At 36.5% G+C, this 20,000-nt stretch overlaps 1 protein-coding gene and 1 long non-coding RNA gene across 2 annotated transcripts in view; one reads left to right on the top strand and one right to left on the bottom strand.

Moving 5' to 3' along the window:
* The window catches only part of LOC136843456 (putative neural-cadherin 2), an 84,876-nt gene that overhangs the window by 30,873 nt on the left and 34,003 nt on the right, over nucleotides 1-20,000 (bottom strand). The window contains exons 7-9 of the mRNA XM_067111993.1: nucleotides 19,323-20,000; nucleotides 13,631-13,864; nucleotides 2,319-2,494 (exon numbers count right to left, since the gene is read on the bottom strand). The exon at nucleotides 19,323-20,000 is cut by the window's right edge and continues 580 nt beyond it. Of these exons, the coding sequence (XP_066968094.1) occupies nucleotides 2,319-2,494; nucleotides 13,631-13,864; nucleotides 19,323-20,000 (1,088 nt within the window). The remainder of the gene's footprint in view (nucleotides 1-2,318; nucleotides 2,495-13,630; nucleotides 13,865-19,322) is intronic.
* LOC136843457 (uncharacterized) lies at nucleotides 5,902-8,812 on the top strand. The gene is made up of 2 exons (XR_010854558.1): nucleotides 5,902-6,469; nucleotides 8,093-8,812. It is a non-coding gene; the product is annotated as an uncharacterized lncRNA (long non-coding RNA).

Here is a 20,000-nt window from a genome sequence, read left to right as displayed (position 1 = left end):
CGATGGCCAATATATTTTGGACGATTTTCATGAAATCCTACGAAAGTTGTCATCATATAAGAAGGGGAAAAGTTGCATATAATAGAAGTTTAGGCACATTATAACACTTTAGGCTTATTGGAGAATTTTTCTATTTAGAAGTTTTTGAGGATCCTGTAAAAAACATGAGGAAACAATTATTGGAGAAGTATTGTTGTAAGAAGACGATTTTTCTTGGTGAAAGAGGACCCAATCCGACGTTAGGGATAAAAGCACGATGTATTAAGGTGCAAATAGAGTTAAGTTTAAAATTGATAAAACAAAAGCTATAAAAAATTGAACCCCAGACCAGTTTTTGTTTTATCAATTTTAAACTTAACTCTATTTACACCTTAATACATCGTGCTTTATCCCTAACGTCGGATTGGGTCCTCTTTCACCAAGAAATCGTCTTCTTACAACAATACTTCCAATAATTGTTCCCTACTCATGTTTTTTACAGGATCCTCAAAAACTTCTAAATAGAAAAATTCTCCAATAAGCCCAAGTGTTATAATGTGCCTAAACTTCTATTATATGCAACTTTTCCCTTCTTATATGATGACAACTTTCGTAGGGATTTCATGAAAATCGTCCAAAAATATATTGGGGCTATCGATCTTAAACTAATTCCTAAGAACCCAAAAAGTATAGGCCTTTTTCGATTTAAGGATCGGCTACCGCCTTTGATGTCGTCTGGTGTTGTCTATGAGTACAGTTGTCCTAAATGTAATTTAGGAAAATATATTGATCCACCAGGCGGCTTTCAAGGTGAGGGCCGATTCCCACAGAGGGAGTTATAGAACTGGTGCCGATTAACAAACCCAGAATCCTCTAATATACGCAGCCATACCATTAAAATGCAAAACTGATATCAACTATGAAGATTTTAAGATTATTGGTTATACAAGCAGTCCTCAAGAACTGCTTATTCTCGAAACACTAAATATTAAACAACGAGTTCCTCACTGAATTGTCAAACAACTGCTGTAATTCTTTGTATTTGTCTTAACTCTCTTTTTTTTCGAAATTTTTGTGTGTGTGTGTGTGTGTTTTATACTTAGTGTGTTCTTGGCTCTGGATTGCAGGTTACCCTCCAGTGATTTTTAAGTGCATCTGTATTTAAGTATGTTGTCTGGTTTTTTGCTATTTTGTTTCTAAATGCGTCTGTGTTTGAGAGTGTTGTCTGTTCTTGATAATTTTATCTTTTATGTTCAATTTTATAAATTTTCCTAGCTTGCTCTCACGTTTTTAAAGTAAAGTCTTGTATATAACTCTCTTTAATTAATTTATATTAATATATTGTATTTTATTGTCGTAGATCTCCTGATGATGTGATTAAGAATCATGAAACGTCGGAATAAATGGTTACTGTGTCATATGCTTCTGTGTTCCTGCCCTTGATCTTGATGCAAATGTGATGCGCTGTGTTCGCCTTTGTCCATGGTTATATATAGATATATATATATATATATATATATATATATATATATATATATATATATATATATATATATATATATCTGTATATATATTATATAATAAATACACACACACACACACACATATATATATATATATATATATATATATATATATATATATATATATATATATATATATATATTTATATTTAATTCAATAAATGACACCTATAAGGGAATTACATTTCATTGCGATAGATCGATAAGATACCATGGGCTCATATTAAACAGTTAGCCTCACGAAAAGAGGAACACATGAGAATGAAAAATCCAAGCAGGTGGTATGTATTAGATTAGGAACACCTGCCTCGTAATCATCAAATTTACTTCAAAGTCAAGTATATCAAATGTGAGTAAATTTTGTTGTAAAAATGAAAGGGTTTCATATTCATCAGATACTCTCCCTGTCTGTCTGTCTCTCTCTGTCTCTGTTTCTGTCTCTGTTTGTCCGACTGTCTGTCTGTCTCTCTCTCTCGCTCTTACTCTCTCTGTTACTGTCGCTGTCTCTGTCTCTCTCTCTGTCTCTCTCTCTGTTTCTCTCTCTGTTTCTCTTTCTGTCTGTCTCTCTCTCTCTCTCTCTCTCTCTCTGTTTCTGTCTCTGTATCTCTGTCTCTGTCTATCTGTCTGTATTTCTGTCTCTGTCTCTCTCTCTCTCTCTCTCTCTCTCTCTCTGACTCTATCTCTGTCTCTGTCTCTCTCTTTCTCTCTTTCTGTCTGTCTGTCTCTCTGTCTCTCTTTCTCTGCTTCTGTCTCTGTCTCTGTCTCTCTTTGTCACTCTGCTGCTCTCTCTCTCTCTCTCTCTTTCTCTCTACATACCCTGTAAAAGAAGTAGTTGGCCGTATCCTGGTCGCTGACTGAAATCTCCAGCAGTGTGGCGTTGTCCGGAGGGCCGGCTCCCCACGTTTCGTTGACTTCGACTTCCCATATCTTCTTGGAGAGCCTCGGGGCGTTGTCGTTGACGTCAGCTAAACGGACGATGACAGTTCCTGTACCTGAGATATATCAAAAATATTAGTGGGGACGGTCAATTAACACCGTTTGCAAAAGAGATGGTGCATCGAATGCGTCGGTACCGATGCAGGTTGATCTCTAAATTAAGAGTGCTTGCTTAGTCTCTATATGGAACTTGGCAAGACATAAAAACATTTGAATTATACACAGAAAAATTGGTAAGGAAAATTCCTCGAGATTTGGTAGAATAAATTATTATCGACATGTGTACTGGAAGCAGTCTCTATTCATCTCTCCGGTGTCATAGTATAGTAAGAAGTATTATTTCTTATTATATTTATGTCTAAGAGGCTGATACGTTACTATAAATATCGACCTTTCGAATGATATTTATAAGTTTTACTTGAACATAAGTTCACTAGCTTAGATGAAAAAAAAGATTGTTTGTGTTCCAGGAAAAAGATGGAAGCTGTTGTGTCACATTTTATTTCATTGCTGAATGAAAATAAATAAGTTTGTTATGACTGATATCTTGAAGCTCATTTTCCGTCTTTTTCTGTTGGAGATTTTCATTTGACTATTTTGCAATATAGCTAACTAGTCGTTTATTAACAAAACAACTTATATTTATAGCCTTGGTCAAGAAATATTGGTGAAGGTTTTTCAGACGTACACGTATTACTGCACAACCTCATAAATTTATCTTTCGCTCATTTCAAAGGTCCTTTGTTCTGGGAAATGGCCTCGTCTCTAAAGTGTGAGATATTTGCATATTTTGACCGCATTCCTCCACAAAAAAATAATGACTATAAATTCTTCAGGTTACGAAGAAAATCTTTTGTTTTCTGCTTAACGATGCAACCGATTCATATTGGAAATCTTTATCCATTTTGCTACCTGGAAAAATATGTTTAGGGATTTTCTCTTTCACATGAATGTTACCAAGTTATTCCATTATACTATGAATATTGATTGTATCCATAATTATGTTTTATTCCTCAGTTGCAATTACGGTAAAGGCCCCATTCACTTTTGAAACGTTAAAACGACCAATTTGAATCGTGAACTACCGCTGTAAAAACATGACCTGGGCCGGAACGGAATGACCTTTACCGTTTTCAAAGGCCAATGATCGCGGATGAGAATGAATGAAAATAATCTGCAGACACGTCTCATAAATGTTGCAAGACATATGAGAATCACATCGTTAGCGAAATGGGAATAGTGGATCGTGCAGCCAAATCACAATGGACGCATTGTTAGGATCATTTTTGTTTAATTTCCTGTCGGCGCTGAGCTCTCGCCTTCCACCTCTTCATTATGAAACTGTTTCCGACTGGTGTCTTTGTTCGCCAGTTGCTTGACGCTGACTTATCTGTGCTGGCCTCCAGGTAATTGACAAGACTTTCAAAGCTTCTGAATTTCAGCGTGAATTCTCTCTTTCTCTCTCCCCCTCCTCTTCAGGTGAAGAGGGTAGAGGCGTCAGTGCGCCTCACGTAGCGTACTGTAGGCGTTGTTAAAACTACATGTAATATGTATAAAAATATATTTGTATAAAAGTAGTGTACTGTAGGCGTTGCTAAAACTATATGTAATATGTATAAAAATATATTTGTATAAAAGAAAACTACGTGTAAAACTATGTAAATTTTATCAATAAAAAAAAAAGAATGGTGTTGGGGGCATACCTTCGGCCCCTAGCTGCACCTCCACTTTTTAGCCTTTTATTCTACCCCCATTCTATCTTCACGCTTGCTGTCAAGCTTCTCTAAATATTACTTCTTGGTGAAAATGTGGAGTTTTCTAACAATTCCACCTTTAGATCCACGTACTTCATCTCCTGCATACTGTTATTATTATTATTATTATTATTATTATTATTATTATTATTATTATTATTATTATTATTATTATTATTATTATTATAACTTTTGGCCTGTCACAGTCATCCTATTCGACTGGGTAGTTTTTATATTGTGGGGTTCCGGGTTGCCTCCTGCCTCGTTAGGAAATCCATCACATTATTATTATTATTATTATTATTATTATTATTATTATTATTTAGAAGATGAACCCTCTTCATATCACGGGCAAAAAAGTGACGAAATCACAAAAGAGTTAGTAAAGCCCAGCCACAAGAGACAGATATAGAGGTCAGGGGGTACAAAAAGTTAAGTACACCTTAGTTTAACCAGACCACTGAGCTGATTAACAGCTCTCCTAGGGCTGGCCCGAAGGATTAGACTTATTTTACGTGGCTAAGAACCAACTGGTTACCAAGCAACGGGACCTGCAGCTTATTGTGGAGTCCGAACCACATGCTACCGAGAAATGAATTTCCATCACCAGAAATAAATTCCTCTAATTCTTCACTGGCCGGTCGGAGAATCGAACGCAGGCCCAGCAAAGTGTTAGCCGAGAACGATATCGACCGGTCCAACGAGGAACTGTCAGGGGATGCAAAGGAAAGGGTACGGCGTACTCTGCAACCTGACAAATCATGATGAAAGCAAAAAGTAGAAAACTGAGTCTTTTCTCAGTCAGTATATATATATATATATATATATATATATATATATATATATATATATATATATATATATATATATACATATACATATATATATATATATATATATATATATATATACATATATATATATATATATATATATATATATATATATATATATATATATATATATATATATATATATACATATATATATATATCGGAGAATGAAACGTTTCGGAGAATGAAACGTTTCTACGTGAACAAAAGGAAAACGAAGAAAAATCAGTAGAACTAACATTTTTAAACAAATGGCCGAAACGGGGATTTTCAATGCTTATTCAAAGGAGGCAGTTAACCACTAGACTGAGATAACATAGCAGCCACAAGTAGCAGTCTGGATATTTTCAGTAATAAAAAACAAAACGATATAAATGTCCTGCATAAAAACTCAGGCATCAGTTTCACAGCAGCAATGCAAGGGCTAAGTACGTTAGTTAATGTAATATTCATTTGTACTTGGTTACGAATATATATATATATATATATATATATATATATATATATATATATATATATATATATATATATATAAATGTATATACATGTGTGTATGTGTATACGTATACATAGAATATTTAATTCTATATCGTCATGACAAAATATCCACGCGAATTCAAAGTTATTTCATCAAAGTGATGAAGAGAAATATGCGACAGGCTTAGGCTACAAATTATTCCGTGAGCCCTAAAAGAAATTATCAGTTACGTTAGGATAAATCTATTCATGTGCTGTATTTTCATTAAACTTCACGAAAGACAAATAAAAATAATACTTGCAAAAATGAGCGATTTCAAGGATATCCGAAGATCGCATTCGGTCATGTTCCAAGAAGCAAGACGCAGCTAAGACTTCAGAGTCCTTGCCAAATGACAACACCGTTCTAGTTCGGACGTTTGAACCTTGGAATCTTTCACTGTAACGTTGTTCTGGGCTGTGGAGTGTGGACGTTTCGACACGAGCTTGTTAAGTGGTCCTTTTTCTTCCTCTGGAGTGGCGCATTCAGTTCTTCCTTAATTTATCGTAGCGTAATTGGTATCTTTTGTGGTGTTTTTACGAAAAAAAAAAAAAACCGTTTCTCACGCGATTAGACTACAGTTGGATCTTAAGATTTCCATCGATTGTCACTTCGTTGGTCAAGTTATGATAAACCCTGGCCTTCAAGGTAACGTTGAACTTTATATCGCTAATATTGTACTGTATATTTATGGGGTTTTTCGAATCTTGCTGCGTGTTTAGTCTCGTGCAAATATTTGGCAGTCCTTATGACTACTTCTGTGGGCGTTAACCCGTAATCTGAAGTAGTTTACAAGATTTAGAGTGAGTTACGCACAGCTCTAGTGCTTTGTCTTTTCCAGGATGGTTTTGTTACGAGTTTGACTTAAGAGTTCCTTTTCCAACGGTGAAGCTTCACGCATGATAAAGCTGCTCTCTCAAGCAACAGGTGTGTAGGAGGTATTTTTTTCCGCCCAAGTTTAGTTTTAAATTATTTGCCCTAAGATTTTATTTAATGTCAAATTTTTGTAATATAATTTTTTTTTTCAAATTTAAAAAGTCTTTGTAATTTACTTTAAATTTTTGTGAAATTTACGATTTTAATGTCATAAATTAGCTTTAAGTTTTTGTAATGTTTTCAATACTGTCATAAATTTACTTTAATTTTTGTAGATTTTTTAAGATTTTATAACTATCAATTTTTTTAGTTTTTAATTTGTATATACTGTTCTTGAACAACTTCAGTTTATCCTCCACCCCTTTAGGGGCGGCACCCCTGGAGGGGTGGGGGAGGCCCCCTTGTACTGCATAGTAGGTCTTATGACCTACTATGCAGGTTCTTGGGGGTTTAAACTGCCTACTAATCAAATTTTCTTTCAGGTGTTAAGTACAGACTTACCGTAATCTATTGCTTAGCTTTCCTTCAAGTTCAGATAGGTAATTGTTTAAATGCGCTTGGCTACATTCCATTCAGTTAAGTTAGCAGAATCTTTTGAGACAATTTAAGAATGTCATCAAACGGCAATATTCAGCATTAAAACAAATTAAATTTATGCACAGGTCTGGGGTCGTGGTATGTTTTAATTTAGCATTTTTCGTTTTTAACCGTTGTTTGCGTTGGACTTAGTAGAATTTTCAGGGGAATCGAATTTAGCATTTCCTTAATCACCACAATTTTTAGTTAGAGGGAGTGTACGGGTCATTTACGATAATAGGGCTTGCTTATCCAACATCTAATCTCTTGAAAATAATCTAAACCATGCCGAGTTTCCCCCGGCTTGCTTAACCCGATAGCTAAACTCTTGAAAATAATCTAAACCACGCAAAATTTTCCCCACCCAATAGCTAATTTCTTGAAAATAATCCAAACCATGCAGAATTTCCCCCCCCCATAGCTAATCTCTTGAAAATCTTCAATCGTGCAGAATTTTAATTTTCCCCAATAGCTAATCTCTTGATCATCAAAACCATTAAGAATTTAACCCCTCCCAATAGCCAATCTCTTGAAAATCATCAAACCATGCAGAATTTTCAGCTCCCAATAGCTAATCTCTTGAAAATCATCCAAACCACGCAGAAATTTCCCCTCCCAATAGCTAATCTCTTGGAAAACATCAGTGCAGAATTTTCCCCTCCCAATTGCAAATCTCTTGAAAAACATAGAAACAATGCAGAATTTTCCCCTGCCTGTAGCTAATCTCTTGAAAATCATGAAAACCATACAGAATTTTCCCTAATCAGCAAAACCATGCAGAATTCCCCCCATAGTTAATCTCCTGAAAATCAAAACCATACAGAATTTCCCCTCCCAATAGCTAATCTCTTGAAAATCATCCAAACCATGCAGAATTTTCCCCTCCCAATAGCTAATCTCTTGAAAGTCTTCAAAACCATGCAGTATTCCCCTGACTAAGATTGTCCAGAGTAATGTTTGGCTTTCTGCTGTTAACAGATGGAATTAGTTTTACGAAGTTTGTGTAACAAGCTAGGCTATTTTTCATCACGGAGATTTGCTTGTTTAACTTTCATCGTGTTTTCTCCTTTCTTTTCGGATTTGAGTGTCCTGTCGCAGGTGAGGTGCGAGCGAAGTGGTTGTTACCGGTGGGTAGCTACTGACCTGACTTCTCCAGAACTTGGCCGTCTTTCTTTTCTTGGCTTTGCATTGAAGTATCGATAATTACGACGTTGATGGGGATAGTCTTCGATGTAGTGTGGTATTGCCGAGACCACGAAATGGTTTAAGCGAGACGTAGCCGCAAGGTTATAAGAGGAGCTGGGCTTATGGACATTTCACGAAAGACTGGTCGAGTTTACGCTCTTATAACCGAAGAAGTGAGAATAGTGAGAAGGCTTTGGTGATGGTTACCGTTGGTACGTAGGTTTGTCCACACCTACAAGGATTTCTACACGTGCTCTGTTGTAACTGCCCCCGCCAGGACTGGTGTTCTGTCTGTAACTTGATTTCTAAATGTTTAGAGTAAGAAGATCATTCATCTTACTGTCAGGGTTACTGCAAGCAGCTTTTGAAGATTCTTGGATCTACCCGAAGTTAAGCCTACTGCTCAAGACTTATAATTTCTCAGCAAGATTCCTATCTGCATGGTTTGGATGTTATCAAGAATCAGGGACTTGCTATTGTCACTTTAATGTATAATAAATTTTTATGTTCTCTAAGTATCAACATCAATTATTGTTAATAAATTCATTTATTCAGGGTTTTTATCCATAAACCTTTGTTGTACTGGGTTGTCCATGGAACATTGAGAACGGACGTTAATAAATTCATTATTTATTCAGGGTTTTTATCCATAAACCTTTGTTGTAGTGGGTTGTCCATGGAACATTGAGAACGGACATGTTTTGTATAAAGAAGCTGGTTATGGGATAACAAGACTGTAACAGTCAGTAACTCATAGCTTGGGACTTTAGGCTCCTGTTAACTGATAGCACGAAAACAATCTTAGTTGAAAGTATGGAAATTAAGTCATGGTTATTTTTTGCACACAATAATTGGAGTATGTTTACCTTAAGTGGGGTGTAGTCAAGAAAACTTGGTCAGGTATGGTAGTTTTGATACTTTAGGTTGCTTCATAACATAAACAATATTTATGCTATTATCCGGTAACTAGTTTGTTACTCGGCAAACTATACAATGAATACAGGCAGTGAGTTTGTCACTGTGAATACAGGCAGTGAGTTTGTCACTGTGAATACAGGCAGTGAGTTTGTCACTCTGTGAATACAGGCAGTGAGTTTGTCACTCTGTGAATACAGGCAGTGAGTTTGTCACTCTGTGAATACAGGCAGTGAGTTTGTCACTCTGTGAATACAGGCAGTGAGTTTGTCACTCTGTGAATACAGGCAGTGAGTTTGTCACTCTGTGAATACAGGCAGTGAGTTTGTCACTCTGTGAATACAGGCAGTGAGTTTGTCACTCTGTGAATACAGGCAGTGAGTTTGTCACTCTGTGAATACAGGCAGTGAGTTTGTCACTCTGTGAATACAGGCAGTGAGTTTGTCACTCTGTGAATACAGGCAGTGAGTTTGTCACTCTGTGAATGCAGGCAGTGAGTTTGTCACTCTGTGAATGCAGGCAGTGAGTTTGTCACTCTGTGAATGCAGGCAGTGAGTTTGTCACTCTGTGAATGCAGGCAGTGAGTTTGTCACTCTGTGAATGCAGGCAGTGAGTTTCACTCTGTGAATGCAGGCAGTGAGTTTCACTCTGTGAATGCAGGCAGTGAGTTTGTCACTCTGTGAATGCAGGCAGTGAGTTTGTCACTCTGTGAATGCAGGCAGTGAGTTTGTCACTCTGTGAATGCAGGCAGTGAGTTTGTCACTCTGTGAATGCAGGCAGTGAGTTTGTCACTCTGTGAATGCAGGCAGTGAGTTTGTCACTCTGTGAATGCAGGCAGTGAGTTTGTCACTCTGTGAATGCAGGCAGTGAGTTTGTTCTATGAAGACTCGGTTTTACTCTTTGAGCTGTTTATCAGTTCATGAACTGAGTTAACTATATGTACACAAGCAATGGGTTTCTTTATAAACACAGTGTTACTCTATGTACACAAGCAGTGAGTTTGTTACTCATAAACACAGGCAATAAGTTTGATACTCAAACGCACGAGCAATGAGTTTATTACTCATAAACACAGGCAATAAGTTTGATACTCATCCACAAGCAATGAGTTTGGCAGTTACTCTTGAATACTGGCAATAGTTTTGTGACGCCTTCCATGAACGTGGGTAATGAATTTATTTTCCAGGAACCCTGTCAAATGCGTGTTAGGCTTTGCGTGAACACAAATGGTACTATTGGCACAATGATTATGGTGCTGTTCATGATCATAAGGCACTGAGGCATTCATACTATCCTTGATTAAGGGCAGTGCTTTGTGGGGCTGGTCATAACATAAGCGGGAACTGTGATGCTTACTTGAACATTCCGTTGTGGAACTGTTCATGAACACACGCAGTGAGTTTGGGAAGCTATCCATAATCAGTGCTTGAGTTTCAAATGGTATCCATCAACAAGGGTTTACGTATGTGAAATACTCATTAACATAATGTTAATGAGGTTGTGAAGGTATGAGTTGGATGCAATTGTTGGTGCCCATTAATTTAGTGAATGCGATGCTGTAACGAAAGTAAGTGTTCGCCAAGCTATCCATTGCAATCAGGTGTTTGATCGTATTTGCTATAGAGCACCTGAAATGTTTAAAACGTCATCAGGCAGTTAATGCATGTACCAATATACATTTTTAAATACAGTATACTAAGGTAGGAGCTGTTGAGTCTTTTTATATTGGTGGCAAAATATATGATGTAGTCACTTCCTCCCTAACAAGAGCTCACATTACACAAGTCGTTGCTTTATTTTAAAGTTCAGCGGTTTCTTCAACTTGTACCTGAATTCTTGAAAGATCAAAGGTACCTTTTTAATACGACTTTGATCATATTATGTGGGTTATCTAAATTTTGAATTTGGCGATTTTCAGAATAGTACATTTTCTAAGCATTATATACAAATTTGAGTGGTTTCTACGTAAAGTGAAATTTTTAACTTGAAATGTCAGAAGCGGAGTAGCATTGTCAAGTATAAATGTTTGTTATACAGCCTAATGCATAGTTATGGTATAAAATGTACGAGATAATCTTACTCCAGATGGTTACAAGTTTTAAGTGGTTAATAAACTTTTTTGGGCATTGACTGGAGAAACGCAACTCGTGGTTTTTATAAGCTAATTATCCTTAAAGAAAAAGATATCGTACTTATTTTAAGAAATATTAAGAGTTAAAGTTATCTTTACGGAGTTGTCCCCATAGGGGGCTAGTGCCGTCGTCAGTGCACCTCATACGTTGCACTGTAGGCATTGCTTAGGGTTCTTTGCAGCGTCCCTTCGGCCCTTAGCTGCAACCTCTCCCATTTCTTTTACTGTACCTCAGTTCATATTCAGTTTGACTTTCCACCCTCTCTTAAAACTTTTCCTAGCGCAACTGCGTTGAGGTTTGCCTCCTGTTGCACCATTCAGACCTTCTTACTGGCTGTCAGTTTCTCTTTCAGAGATGAATGATCTCATAGGTCACAGCGGGGTTTGGCCTTAGGCATAAATTATATTGTCTTATCTATGGCATTTAAGGCCTTGTCCACACGATCAGTTATCGCCCGGCTGCGCTGGTCCCTCAGCCGGCTTCACACTTGCTTGTAGGTGAATTGAATTGTCGTCTTGTTGGGCAGTAGCCAATGAGTGGCAGCCAGGCCCATGCGCGATATAAAAAAAAATAAAAAATAAACAGCCGCGTGCATGGTATTAATCGTTGATGTGTAAAACATCATGAACGGAGCGCATGAAATTTTAGCCTGTGTAAACAATATTGTATAAAATAAGTATTGGGAAGCATTGTGAATAACTACTGTATATGTATATATATAATTATATATGTATGTATATATATATGTATATATAATATATATATATATATATATATATATATATATATATATATATATATATATATATATATATATATATATATATATATATTATATATAATATACATATATATATATATATATATATATATATATATATATATATATTTATATATATATATATATATATATATATATATATATATATATATATATATATATATATATATATACATATATATATTACCTTAAAGCATTTTCATCCATCTCTGACTACTGTATTTACGTATTTCATCACGGAGTGAAGTGAAATAGAAATATATCCAGGACTATGCAGAAATGTAAAATTGAAGGCTACAAACAGGGAAACGTTCAGCCGGAAACAAGCGAATGTTGACAACCGTGTTTTTTTTTTTTCTCCTACGCATCTGAAGTAAATCTTTTACAGTCGTGTTTCGAACAAGGGCGTCCGAGTCTGATCTGCTGGCAAGCAAGGCATTCTACGTTATATTTTTCAGAAATCCTCAGCCATTTAACGTTACAAAGAGAAAGAGAGAGTTAGATTTAAGACAAAGAGAGATTGAGAGAGAGAGAGAGTGGGGTAGAAGAGGGAAATAATCTATATTAGAGCTAATGAAAAAAATGGTTAGATAGAGAGAGAGAGAGAGAGTGGGGTAGAAGAGGGAAATAATGTATATTAGTGCAAATGGATAATAATTGTTAGAGAGAGAGAGAGAGAGAGAGAGAGAGAGAGAGAGAGAGAGAGAGAGAGAGAGAGAGAGGTGCAAAATGGAGTTAGAAGGGGGAAATAATCTATATTAGTGCCAATGGAAAATAATTGAAATAATCTATATTAGTATGGAAAATATATATATATATATATATATATATATATATATATATATATATATATATATATATATATATATATATATATATATGTACTAGTGGAAGTGGAAAATGATTGCTAGAGAGAGAGAGAGAGAGAGAGAGAGAGAGAGAGAGAGAGAGAGAGATAGATAGTATTATTTCCGAAAATAGATAGACACATAAATTCTGTTCTTCAGAACGGAATATAGACTTAATATTCTGAGGAAATATATTGCTTACCTAGAGAACATGTAAGAATATGCATGTATATTTACACAATTTGTTTACAGGTGTCAGAGCTGTAAGCAATCATTTGATTTTGTGGGATTATGAGAAAGTGTAAGTATCCAGTTTGCTGAGACACTGGGTGATTAAGCTGGCACCAAAAATCTGTTCAGTAAATTCTAATAATTTTCGTATGTATTTAAAAGGCATGAGTAAATTGTGACTGATACTTTAATTTTTTGTACTGAGAGAAAGAAATCTGTGTAGTTGATCGTAAGTTTTATGTATCACTTGAATCACGTTTTAGATATGGATGAAATTAGGTCAAAGCCACAGTCAAACTCATCACTGAATGAAGCTTGAGACCATAAAGAGGAATATGACCCCCGGGAGCGAACCTAAATTCGTGGATCAAGACGTAACCGCGAGGAAGCTGCTTTCATACCCGCTTGATCTAATAACTTCTAAAGGCTGTTAAGTCGCGCGCCCCGTGATATTCCCGGTCCATTCCACGATGAGGAGGGGAAAGCCATTTCCAGAATCTCATTAAAAGCGTCACGTGGAGCAAATTTATCCCTTTCACCATACCTTTGAGCCCGCCTCCGTCGGTCGCGACGACCTGAATGTGGTATTCCGGGGTCGTTTCTCGGTCGAGGCAGCAGACGGTCGTCGTGATGAGGCCCGATTTCGGGTGAACGCTGAAGATGGCTTCGCCCGACCTCTCGTGCACGACGTTCTTCTCGATGGAGTAGGTGATCTTGGCGTTGGTTCCTTCGTTGATGTCATCAGCATCCCAGGCAGATACGACGGCCACTGACAGGTCTGTCCGGAAGAAACAGAGGGATTTTGATGAAGAGATTGAAATCCGGAAAGGCAGTAAATGATGAGTGGAAGCTTAATGAGTAAATGAATCAGCTACCTGACGTACGTTCAATAAAGAGATTGAAATCCGGAAAGGCAGTAAATGATGAGTGGAAGCTTAATGAGTATATGACTCTGCTATCTGATGTTTCAATAAAGAGACTGAAATCCGGAAAGGAAGTAAATGATGAGTGGAAGCTTAATGAGTAAATGAATCTGCTATCTGACGTTCAATAAAGAGACTGAAATCCAGAAAGGAAGTAAATGATGAGTGGAAGCTTAATGAGTATATGACTCTGCTATCTGATGTTTCAATAAAGAGACTGAAATCCGGAAAGGAAGTAAATGATGAGTGGAAGCTTAATGAGTAAATGAATCTGCTATCTGACGTTCAATAAAGAGACTGAAATCCAGAAAGGAAGTAAATGATGAGTGGAAGCTTAATGAGTAAATGAATCAGCCATATGACGCTCAATAAAGAGATTGAAATCCGGAAAGGAAGTAAATGATAAGTGGAAGCTTAATGAGTAAATGAATCTGCTATCTGACGTTTAATAAAGAGATTGAAATCTGAAAAGTAAATAAATGATGAGTGGAAGCTTGATGAGTACATGAATCTGCTATCTGACAAAAGTACAGTACTGGCTCGGTGGAGTGAGTACTTGAGCAATTGTCGAATGTACAGGCACGGCTGAATAATGAAAGTCGATGGGGTTAGTATAAGCTCGAGAATGCTTGTAGAGATTTATTTTGAAAACATAACTGGGCCAATTAAGACTTACTTAGATCGTAAACAAGATACTATGGAACAGTGGTGAAAGTATGACAAAGTGGCTAATCAAGATGTATTAGGCATGTCTGGATAACGAAAAAATTCCAAAGGTGAAAGTGACTAGACAAGTATTCCTTCCTAATTGGTAAATGTGAGAGAGAATAGACCATGAGAATTACAGTGGCATAATATAAAGATGACAAAAGGGTTGAAAGAGGAAGAACAGTGTGGGCTGAGACAGGGAAGGGCCTATGTGGGCTACGTGTTTGTTATGTGTGAAGTTTGAAAGTAAAGGGGAAAAGTTTGCTGAGTCATGTATGGACATAGATATGGCTTATAAGTGAAAGTAATATAAACGATGTGAAGGGTAATGGGGATGTATGGTATGAATGATAAGTTGTTGACAGCAAAAAATAACTCTCCAAGAGCAGGGAAGCATATATTTCAGTGTGTGTGCTGGAAAGTGACTAGTTTTGTGGAAAAAATAGGGCTGAGAAAAGGGCGAATTCCTTTACAGCAGTTAAATATCCTTGCGGTTGAAGTACAATGAGTAGTCAGAAAAATAGTCCTGTAGAAGTAGGCACAGAATGTCAGGAATAATACAGAACTGATTGGGGATAGTGAAGAGAATCTGAAGGCATGGTGAAAGACTTTGCATGTGTTCACAAAGGGAGTAAACCGAGAGTAACTCGAGCAAGAATGAGGTTATAATGGTAAAATGGAACCGCAAAAATAGAGTACTGAATTTCGATGTGAATCGTGTGAGAATTGGAGGCGATGCGAATTGTTATACGGTAAGATGAGAGAAAATGTGAGTCGCAAAATGGTTGAAATAAGGGACCGGAAGTCAAGGTCAAAATGTTCGGTTGAACTGTTGTGCCAGCTCTCCTCTATGGAAGGAAAGTGTTGATGTTAAATGCTAATGAAAGAATATCTGTGGAAGCTACAGAAATGAACGGCTCACAAATGATCTATTGCAGTAGAAGAACAGAAGCGTAAGAAATGTGTCGATACATAGAAGTGGAAGAAATGCTAGCATAAGTGACAGGATGCATCACATTTGTTTCTTTAAATGGTTCAATCATGTGGAAAGAATTGAGCGTTGATAGCTTGGGGAAAAGAGTCTACAATTTGAAACTGTTGAGAGAATAGAGAGGAGAGAGATTGAGGAAAGGACTGATATGTACAAAGAATTATGTTTTCAGAAAGAGTGAGTACACAATACAGGTGAATGGTCCAGCGTGTATAGGTGTGTTTGATACATAATTGATGAGCCTTCTGTGTAAGCTTAAGAAGCTTCTTGTTTTGCATGGAGAGTTTATTTAAAATTCTAGAGTAAAAGTGTGAATGTGGCAGTGATCGTTGCTTTTTTCTTTAGTAGGGGCGCCACTCTCTGTTATTTGAAATGCTTTATGTTAGAATGATATATAAAATAAATGGTTATGGCCACTATCGACAGATAAGTCTGAATTTTTTTTTATTTCGTTAACGAATACACAGGGTTTATATTACTACCTCTAGAATCATAATCTCTCTCCCTGGCAGAGTAGCACCTTTCGTTCATAAAATAGGAGGACGCAAGCAAATAATAAAAAGGTAAAATTCGTCTCCTCTTTCAGAGGGTAATTGAGAAATAGGTCCTTTGACTTGATATGATCAGGCTTTAAGGAACCGAGATACTTCCCAGCTAACGGTCGGCTTCTTCGCTTCCAGCTCTGACAGAGAGCCTCGATATTACTCAGCCACGTGGAAAATGGAGCCAAGTGGGCCATATTTAAGCGGAATCCGGAAACCGTCTCAGACTAAAGACATTCTCATTTAAGGGGACGAGCGCTCTATTAACATCAGGCTGGAGAACCCAGCAAATGACTTTGGCTTTTTTTTTTTTTGTACGCTTTTGTCTATGCTCGAAATATGTTCCATTATGTATTTCTATATTATGGCTTGTTATCATTTATTGCATTATTATTATTATTATTATTATTATTATTATTATTATTATTATTATTATTATTATTATTATTATTTACGACCTGCTTAGTGAAAAATATAGTCACGTCATTTGGCTATTTATAAAGTCTCTCTCTCTCTCTCTCTCTCTCTCTCTCTCTCTCTCTCTCTCTCTCTCTCTCTCTCTCTATATATATATATATATATATATATATGTGTGTGTATGTGTGTGTGTGTGTGTGTGTGTGTGTGTGTGTGTGTGTGTGTGTGTTCACTGAAAGAAACCAAAGATCTCTGCTGAAAAAATAAAGCTGAGGGGAAATACTAGACAAGGTTTGTTATTTACGATAATCTCCTAAACGAAGAAAATAAACCATGACTCATTTGTGGAAGATTTTCCAAAGCTTCACAGCTGACTCTTATATCTAAACCGGGGCCTAATTAGTAACAAGTTGATTAATTATTTTTATGCTGTATTCATGACGTCTAATTTAATCTTTAGAAATAAATTCGAGCTCTCCACCACTTAGTTTTCAATGAGATTCAGTAAATATCCTCAACACTTTCTGTTGTGCTAAATCCTTCGCCATCTTACTTGAGCATGTATTTATGATAGATATTAATTCCTCGTGTTCAAGATGTGTTGGAAGTTCGATTCCTTACAACTTGTATCTTCTCGGTGTGTTGCACATTAAAAATTAACCAATTTTGTAGTGTCATCAGAACAATCAGCTTAATTTTTTCCTTCGCGCGTTCGTTAGGTATAATTATTCAGAGTAGAAACTTTGCTTTAGCAAAACTTTTTCATCATAATTTTTGTCTTTACTTGCTTTGACTATAACATGCACTTTGATAGTCTACAAAGCACTTCTAAAATATTCTGCTCAAGCTCTTTTAAAATTTAGATTGATGCTCGTCCTCCGAGCGCATCTCCTTCCTGAGACGTTTAAAATTCATTTTTGCCAACAAAATTAATTTTTAAGCAATTTCATAAACATGCACAGTTTCACATCACCATCTACTAAAGAATCTCATAAAAAAAAATTCATGACAATTCAAACTTCATTTTGATTTTTAGAATTCATAATTAGCATCCCGCCGTTCACTGGTGGCTTAGGGATGGGGCCATCGCATAAACCCGGTGGCCTGCCAACCTAGCGGTCTGAAAATTCGAGAGGGTTAGTAAGAAATTAAGTACCAGCCCTCGGACTAGGGCCTTAAACAGTGGGCCTAGCGACACACTGGCCACATGTCTTAGGCAACATGACTTCTCCCCCACTGGCTGTCGGCCTACGAAACCGGGGTTCAGCGCCGGTCCTATGAGCCTACAGAGGCCCTGGAGGACTTTAACATTTTTAACCTTAATTATCATTCATAAACCACACTCCACACATCTTTGGACTGCATCTTTCAGCAAATCCGAACGATACAAGAGAGGAGTGGCTCAGTGCAATTTTTTAAACATTTTGGTGGATGTGTCCTTTGATGAAGTAGAAATTTACCTAATTCCTTGAGGATACAGTTGGTTCAACAGCTAATGTAATTACAAGTGAAAGAGTAAAGTACTTCACTGATAAAGCTGCTGTTGACCCAGAGTGTGTAATGTATTTCTGGATCAAGGAAAGGATGTAATGTAATACATGAAGAGATTAACTTTTTTATCTGGAATATGAAATAGGTGATTGAGGTAACTTCCAGAGTTATAGGGTCAAAAAATCCAGTAGCAGATATGGAAATGTATATAGTAATATTATGATGTATAAATAAGACGTATAATAGGACAAACATGGAAGAGAAGCGTAGATTTAAATAGGCAAAACGTACATAAATTGATATAGCGGAACATGCCATATTGAAAGTGATGAGTTAATTCTTATGAAAACAAATGTTAAGTTGCATATGGACATGAGAGAGAATATTATGGCTCAGTGTATTCAGTCTTCATTGATTGTTTAGTTTTTGTACTGACAGAGAATGATGGAAATCAGAGGAACAAAAGGACGAGAAGGGATAACACAAAAGTCATCCAGAGTCAACTCTTTTATATAATATGGCAATTGTTACGGTTTTAGTGTCGTTTGCATTTTTTATTGTCTAATAACTGACCTCTTTCTGTATTTCCTATTACCTTCCTTTACAAGTCAATGACCCCTGTGGGCTTGTTCCATATGAATAGAGTTCATGTTCTGAATAATAATAATAATAATAATAATAATAATAATAATAATAATAATAATAATAATAATAATAATAATAATAATAATATTTCGGAAGAAGACCTCTCTTAAGCAAACTTCACTGACTAGTATAGCCGTCTGTACTGTTCAGTGAATAATAATAATAATAATAATAATAATAATAATAATAATAATAATAATAATAATAATAATAATAATAATAATAATAATAATATTTCGGAAGAAGACCCTCTCTCAATCAAGCTTCATTGAATTGTATAGCCGTCTGGATGCTGTTTAGTTTGTATTGTAATTTCTCAATCTACCGAATAAGGTTCTTTGTAGCAGCAGGTAAAAATCAACCGCATCCAGACGGTTATATTGTTCAGTGAATAATAATAATAATAATAATAATAATAATAATAATAATAATAATAATAATAATAATAATAATAATAAATACGTGCCAAAAGAGTTATACTGAGTATTTGCAAATGTTAAAAAATAAAATTTTACTCACCAATTGGCCCATTTTCCTGAACCTCTCCGAACATGGTGGCGTTGGGGAAGACGGGAGGGTTATCATTGATATCCTTGACGTAAAGAGTGACTGTGGTCTCAGCCACGTGGATCCTCCCCAATTTCCCACCGATGCCGTAAGCGCTGAGGTCCTTGTTGGCCCAAGGATCCGACGGGTTCGCCCCCGAGGTGTTCTTGCCCTTGGAGATGAAGGGACTGTCATTGTCACAGCCTCCGTCGATGCCAAAACTCCCGAATTCGTACGAGTGGCTCATTGCACCTTCGTCGAGATTTGTCCTTTTCTCTCTCTTGTAAGTCACTGGAAAGACAGGACTTACTTCGGATAATTTTTCATTTACTTTCGAAACAGGACTCCCTTTGACTGGTAACAATTCTGAGGATTCTTTTCTCTTATCACGTTCGCTTTTATCAACGACTTTTGATGGATTTGGAAAAATCTGCACATCTTTAGAAGAGGCTGAATCTAATTTGTGTTTGGTGGTTAGGTTATTTAGTATTCTTCCTGGCATTAAGTGATGTTCATTGTGGTCTATTCTATTGTCCTGGGTAGAACGAGTTCTCCACTCATCGGGAAACTGTTGCAGTTCTGCTAAAGAGAACGGTTCAGCTCCCTCGCTTCTTTTATCACTTGCTGCATTCACATTAATTGTCTGAGCGA

The sequence above is a fragment of the Macrobrachium rosenbergii genome, chromosome 11 (genome assembly GCF_040412425.1).
Source record: "Macrobrachium rosenbergii isolate ZJJX-2024 chromosome 11, ASM4041242v1, whole genome shotgun sequence".
Classification (NCBI taxonomy): Eukaryota; Metazoa; Arthropoda; class Malacostraca; order Decapoda; family Palaemonidae; genus Macrobrachium; species Macrobrachium rosenbergii.
This window is presented reverse-complemented; position numbering and strand designations above follow the sequence as displayed.